Here is a 7343-nt window from a genome sequence, read left to right as displayed (position 1 = left end):
CCATCCATCCACCCATCCACCCATCCATCCATCCATCCATCCATCCATCCATCCATCCATCCATCCATCCATCCATCCATCCATCCATCCATCCATCCACAGGTGTGTGAGGTGCATAGCTGAGTGCATGCCTGGATGTGCAGAGTTTTTGTCCAGGATGAGAAAAATCAAGAGCCTGAGTTCATTTGCAATATATTTGCAGAAATAGCTACCTGGGTTTATTTAGGTGTAAGATTATTAGACAGTAGGTAAGTACGTGCTAGATTTCAGAAATGCCAATGATGAGAAACCAAAAATGAATCACCACCTTTCAAACATTGCTCAGTTGTTCTTTTTCTACTCCTGAGCGACTTCTTTTCTATGTATCTGTAGGGGATAGTTGAAAAGAGCTGAGAATGTGGATAGTAGTTGCTAATTTGTATGTTTTGAAATATATATAAGTTTTAACAAAGTTGTTTATGGCCCCTATATATTAAACAAAACATAAAAAATGTTTTCAGGTGTTGGAGTCTTTTTTTGCCTTTGTGTACTCACTGTATTATATCTCTGTAATCTGCTTTTGAAATATTTACCAAAAATGACTTTGATAAGAATTTCTGTGTCAGTGTGCAGAGGGTTTTGGAAGCTGATCTGAGAAACAGCAGCATGATTAGACATTGTTTTCTTGGTTTCTTTTGCACGTGCATTCTCATGCATACAGTAAAACAATGCATGCCATTGAAAATGTTAGAAGTGAACGCTCAAAATTCAGCCTGATTTTTACTTTTCTGTGAGGGAATGTCAGTTTGCAGTCACAAGGCTCCTGATGATCTGTGAGTTTGTTCTTCAAAGGACCAGACAGCCCTTCTGTCTAGAAAGGTTGGGAGACACTGGCCTGAGAGATGCTCTGGATTAGGAGCCAGACCTTGGGAGGAGAAATGTCCCGTGGTTGACATGTGCCTTCTCTCTCTTCTTCTCCAGCAGCCCAAGCTAAATCCAGCAGGTGCTGACAGGGCTTGGTTCTCCCTGTCCCTCACCATAAACTTCTCCTGCTGCTTTTGCTTCCAGCTCTGGCACTTCCTTGCCCCTGCAAGGACCCAGTGCAGGAAACTAACTCTCCTGAGAAATCAGAAAATAAATCAGTGCTGGTGTAATAAGCTGAGCCAGCTCTCCGTAGGGTCAGACAAGAGGGAATGAATGGTGAGACCACAGCCACCCTGGCTGAGGTTGGCAGAATGGTTCCTCCTGTCTCCCCACCCCTGTGGTGGAAGTGTTTTTTTTGCAGTCCAGGGAGTGAAAGGTACTGTTGTGGGTGTCTGTGCTTTGCTCATGTTTTAATGGGGTTTAACAAGCTGTTTGTTCTCCATGGGAAATTTGGGTTCATATCTGGACAGTAGTTTAAAAGCCACAGCATGTAGAAAGACTGCAGGAATGTTCTCACTATCACAAAATCTTTGGGTACTGCAGGCTAATAACAAGCGTGCTGGTTTGAGATTTTATGCAAAAATTCAGTGGTGTAATGCTATTATGAGAGAATTAGCAGCATACTGACTTCTTGTGCCTTTTCTCCATAGGAGCAGCAGCAAATTTCAGTTTCTTTGGCTGGATTAAGTCGGTTTTGATCACTTCATGCAGGTTGGTACCAGTCACTTGGCAATGACCAGCACACTGCTCATTGCTCCCGTGACCCACTAATGAGCATAGAGAAGGCTGGAAGAATTGACTTGCTTATTACCTTAAGCAGTCTTTCTGCCCCTTCTTGCATAGTCAGGGTTATTCTTGCTGAATGGTAAAAAGAGCAGTTTTCTCTCATTAACCTGGCATATGGCTGGCTGTGGATGTGGGGAAGCAGGAGTCTCCTCTGCTTTGTGTGTAGGAATGTCAGCTGATAACCATATCTTGGTGCCTGCAGCTTTATCTTATCCCAAAGGTCTGTGCTCAAAATTTATGGCTCAGGTTGAACAGGGAAATCTGAAAATGAGAAATTGGAGACTCCTTCTCTTCTACCCATCATTCACCGAAAGCAAATTCTTCTGGTAGTGCTGGAACAGGCACACATGGCAGCTGTGTTCAGGTTTCACAGAGGAAATCTGGGGCAGGGAAGCTGTAATAACTTCAGGGCAAATATGATAAACAAGGTCTTTGGCAAAGGAACCATTCAGTATTGAGTTTGCATGGGACTGCAGTAGCATTGTCTGGGGTTTTGATTCCCAGAAGACCTTGAGGGGTTTTTCTGGTTGGTTATTAACTAATTTTGTTGAACTTATTTGATGCTATTAATTATTAATTCCATCATGTTGCGTTTCTATAGCAGTTTATGAGCACCTCTGCCTCTGAGCAGTGGGCTCTAAGTTTCTGAGTCTGTAGGGTTTGTTTTTCGTTGGGGTGAGTGAAGGCCATAGCAAGGAGTGTGCAACATGAGCTGCCATGCATTGTATGTGCCAATTTGCTGTCTCCTTCAAAATAAATGAAAGTCCAGGAAATTAAGCACATTGGTCTGTCTTGCCAGTCCTGTCTCTGTCCACAGCTCCTTTAACATGGCCACATGCTTTTGGTAGCAGAGGTGGCTGGGGAGAGAAGCCAGGGTTGAGGGATCTCTCTGAAGTCCCCATTATAGGTCTTAGACATAACTGCACTTAATTTGTACCATTTAACAAAAGATTCTTATGGGATGATGATGCCTTTGCATCTTCTCAACAGGTAAAGGGTTGAACCTTGAGGAGGGGGGGGGAATCAGTCCAGGTTCTGTCATTGGTGTTTATGGATGTTTTATGTTTATGGATGTTTTATGGGTGTTTAGGATGATCCTCCAAGTACAGCAAACTTGAGAGTTCTCTGCTCTGAGAGACCCCACTCAGAGGGAGGTGCTGGTCTCAGCCCACAGTGGCCAGGAAAGCTCAAAGGGTCTCACTGTGGCCTGCTGCTTACAGTGTAGCAAGAGAGTTGGCTTTGGTCATAGTCATTCTCCATCTTGGCCACACTTTTGTCAGTAACTTTCTTTGAATGTTCTGTAACAAAATTGTTGTTCCATGTGGGCTGTTACTCATGCAAGAAAAATAAATTTCCAAGAATATTAATTGAAAACCAGGAGCTGTTAGCATTAGCTCCCTGGAGCAGACAGTGTTTCTGGTAAGCTCAGGAGGAGTTGAGCCTAGGTGGTTTGTCAAGAGTCTAACAAGCACTTCTCAGATCATAGCGCAGCCCAAGGGGCAGAGGGAGTGGGTAGCACCACCATGTATGTTTTCTGCTTACATCATTCGGAGCATGGGAGTGTTCCCTGTCCCCTTGCACAAAATCTGGTGACATGAGCCCAAGCCAAGGGTGAGGAGTTGAGACTGGGAACAGGGTTCTTTGGTCAGTGCAATCAATAAGCAAAGACCCTGCCAGGGAAGGCTGAGGGGAGATCTGGTGAATGCCCAAGGTAGAAAATTATCCTGATTTTTTCCCCTCAAAGAGTGCAATCTGTGGTTCAGCCAGCCAGCTTGGCCATCTTATCCTAGTGCCAGGGCTCCTGCTCTTACTGCCACAAACACCTTGGGCTCTGCTTGGTAGTTGGGTGGGTAATCTTGAAGGCCATCTACGTTGTGCTGCAAGAAATTGCATTGAAGTAATTTAGAGGTTTTTTCTAAGACCTGTTTTCCTGAAATCCAGTCAAGATATTTTAATGAATTGGTGAAAAAGAATAAATCCCATTAGGCTGCAAGGGAGTTGGAGGCAGCCCAGGGCTCTTGACACCTTTAAGGCTCTTAGGTGCTTGATGAGGTCTTAGTGCTATATTTGTCTTACAGTTTTGATTTAAAAATGCCAACAAAGTTTTCTTAAAATCAGCTTCTGGGATGAAGAGATTGTAGGAAAATACCCTGTTTTATTTAAATGTTGCAAAAATGATTGTATTTTTTCTATTGCTTAGGAAACCATAAATGGGATATTTTTCATTAGAAATGGTTTTTCTATTCCTTCTTCTCTTGCTCAGCGTGGAAAGTGTTGACATAGCCAATATCCAAAGAGGAAACCCATTTGTTATGAAAAGATATATTTGCAGTGCTTATTTGGGGAAAGGGAGTGCATTTTTGTGTGTCTCCTAATATAAATGCTTTCAGGTCAGCTCTGTGCCTCCAAAGGGCACCGAGAAGGATTGAGCCTCCTCTGGAATCACCCTGCCTTGTCTGCACAGCTGAGAGCACGGCTGGTAATGGATAACAAACAAGGGGTGATGCAGGCACCTCTGCTTCTCTGTTTGCAGGAGAAGGCCAGCTCCCAAGGAGCAGATCGTGGTGACACCGTCCTTTGCCACAGTTGGCATGGAGACCAGGCAGCTCACCGAGGAGAACGCAGACTTCGCCTCACGGGACCGCTACCACCAGTCCTCCCTCATCAGCAGAGAGGAATTTGGGAGCCAGTTCCAGTGAAGGACACACACACACACAAAAAATCAATCCATTACTTCAAAAAGCATTTAGAAGTGCTAATGGCTGCCATGGGTGCCTTTTGAAATACTTGAATATACGCACAAATGATGTGAATAACTATTGATGTATTTGAGGCTTGTTTGTTTATGCCAACTACAACATTGATGGGCTTCAAACCTTACCCAAACTGAGGGGAAGAAATGGAAATGAAAGGGCCAGTCCAGGGAAGTGATGAGTTACTGAAGACAGTATAACCTTTTTAAAGAATTCAATTATAAGCCCTATTGAGGTCTAAAAACTGCTGCTGCTCTAAAAGCTTGAAACACCCCATTTCAGATGTCCTCTGGGTGACTGGGGACACTCTGCCTGGGAGCAGTGACGCTGACAGCAGGAGCTGGTGCCCCAATCCCAGCTGTGCCACGGGTGGATGCGACCTTCCAGGTCAATTCACTTCTCCTCCAGGCATGAATTTCCCTGCTTCTAATACAGTAATTTTCTACCTCAGCATTTCAATTGCCAAGGTCTTAGAAAGTATTTTAAGACATTAGACAATAGGGCAGAATCAGTGGCAAGTATGAGAAGATTATGAAGTATATTCACAACTGAAATCGCACATTTAAATGCGATAATGCGGGATAATGACCTCTTCTGTAAAACTGTGAAATTATGTCTTAGAAGCTGTTCATAGTTATATCCCACATCCTTTCTGATGTGAGAACTGAGACCTGACAAAATAGCTGGGCACACTTAGAGCATTTCCTGGCTGAAGGGACAGATGGTTCAGAGTTGCTTTAGCAAAATAAGTTTAGCCCCAGCACCACACATCCTTTCTGACATTATGAGGAGGGGGAAATCACTGCCTTTCACTTTGTTTAATCTCTGATAATTTCAGCCTTTGGATTATTTATTTCTCCTTCTGTGCAATAAAAGCCTGAGACACCAGGAACTCCTCTCCATCCTTTCTGTGGGCATGCTCAATGGCTTTGAGCACCATTCCACTTGCCAGTGCTAAGTGCCCTGGTGTTACTGGGTGGGGTGGGTCCCATCCCATGGTCTGGCCAGCTGCAGTTTGGCTCTTTCAGTTTTCTCACAGAGGAAGGCACAGGAGGCTTTCTGCTGACCTGGAGAAAAGAGCCACCTTGGCACACTGCAGAAAGAGTATTCACTTTTCAAGGTTGCAGGTCTTTGACTAAGTGCTTTTAACCTTAATTATCTCAATAGAGGCAAGAGGGAAGTTGTGTTTGTGTGACCAGCTCAAAGCCACCTCAAATCAGTCATTCAGTGTTGGACACACCTTTCCAGGATTCCTTCCTGCCTGCCTCTTGCTTCTGGTTTCCAAAGAATCTGAATCTGCTGTGTGGATTTTGGGTCCCTGTTGAAGCTTCCCCAGCTTCCCTGGGGCCAGTGGCTCCAGAGAGCCCTCCCTGTGCTTGTAGCATCCTTAACCTTGGCAAATACCCCTGTTGTGCAAACTTCAAACATTCCTTGGTGCTGCCCCACTGCTGGCAAGCTTCTTGGTGCTGTGTTACAGTTTCATACCCAGCCATCATGCCATTACTGTAAAATCTTGTATTTCACAAAGTTGGGTCACATGCATGGTCCCTTTCCTCCCGAGTCAAGGATTGCTCAGCCCTGCATTTCTCTGTATCTTGAACAAAAGAAAACTGCTGAGCATGGCATGAAGAGGCTAATAGGCAGAAATTCCTAGGTAGCTCCTTTGTTGGCTACTAAACAATTTACTTCCCATCTTAAAATAAGACATGAATTAGCAGATCGAGAGAGGGAGGGTGGGGAAGGTCCTTGGCTGTGTATCTCACTTGCTGAGGAGTTGCACTGGTTGAAACCAGATGCTTTGGTGGAGAGTGATAGCCTCTTCAACACCGTGGCCCCTGCTTGTCCCCAAAACTGGGATGTGATGGGCCCTTGGTTCCCCCTTGGTCTAGCATCAGCACTGGATGGCCACTGCTGCTCTTGAGACCTGGCAGTGGAGGAAATCCTCTGCAGAGCACACTGCTCCAGAGGTTTCTGGTCTTTGGGCTCCACGTGCTGCTGCTGGTGAAACTCTACCACCTTCTTCACTGACGCCTCCACCACCACAGCAGGAAGCAGCTCCTTCCATCACCTGGTAAGCACAGGCACCTGGTCCTTCCCTTGTAGCTGCAGGGAGAAATGCATTGCACAAGGCTGATTTCCTTGCTCCATTACAAGCTAAGAGTACAACAACCTTCCTGGGCAATGCTTGGAAAGGGATGTGCTGACCATCCCTGCAGCATTAGCTCTGGTGTAGTTAATGCTGAGTGGCAGGAAGCCTTGTTTTAGCACCACGAGTCTGCAGTCTGGGGAGCATTGGAGACCCCATGGGTACAGACACTACAGGAATGCAGGGCTTGGCACATCAAGGAAACCTTTCCCACAGGAAGACAGAAAACAAGCAGTTGTACAGCTAAAGATCATGGTGTCACGTCAAAAATGGTTGTGTCTTTGGTAGCACTCTAAAGAAAATGGGTGAAATTAGGTGGGCAGGAATTTATCATCTTCACATTTAGTGGCTGAAGGAAAGAAATGTGGGTGGGGATTGCTCCTGTGAGTGGTAATGTGCTGCTTTCCTCCCGTGAGAGCCAAGCTGTGCCTCCACATGCTGGGGCTTTCATGAAGCAGCAGGTTCCCTGAAGGTGAGTTTGGGACTCTGCTCTGAGCATCAGATGCCTTGTTGTATATCAAGGTTTCAACTTGACTACTGTAATTATGGAAAGGCCTTACTGTTTTTTTTAAGCCATGTGAGCTTTTTTATAATCTATAATGATTTTCCTTTTGTTTTGAAATGAGGTATTATTATTATTATTATCATCATCATCATCATCACTGTTATCATTATCATTATCATCATTATCATCATTATCATCATTATCATAATTATTATTTTTGTTATTATTATGCAAGAAATGAAAATATTCT

At 44.6% G+C, this 7343-nt stretch overlaps 1 protein-coding gene across 3 annotated transcripts in view; it reads left to right on the top strand.

Moving 5' to 3' along the window:
• Positions 1–5330, top strand: part of SLC12A8 (solute carrier family 12 member 8) — a 50842-nt gene extending 45512 nt beyond the window's left edge. For all 3 annotated transcript variants that reach the window (XM_015635455.2, XM_015635452.2, XM_015635453.2), the window contains 2 exons: positions 1554–1614; positions 4223–5330. In XM_015635455.2, coding sequence (XP_015490941.1) covers positions 1554–1614; positions 4223–4388 — 227 coding nt within the window. In that variant the 3' untranslated portion in view covers positions 4389–5330. The remainder of the gene's footprint in view (positions 1–1553; positions 1615–4222) is intronic.
• Positions 5331–7343: the final 2013 nt, after the last annotated feature.

The sequence above is a fragment of the Parus major genome, chromosome 7, assembly GCF_001522545.3.
Source record: "Parus major isolate Abel chromosome 7, Parus_major1.1, whole genome shotgun sequence".
Taxonomy (NCBI): domain Eukaryota; kingdom Metazoa; phylum Chordata; class Aves; order Passeriformes; family Paridae; genus Parus; species Parus major.
This window is presented reverse-complemented; position numbering and strand designations above follow the sequence as displayed.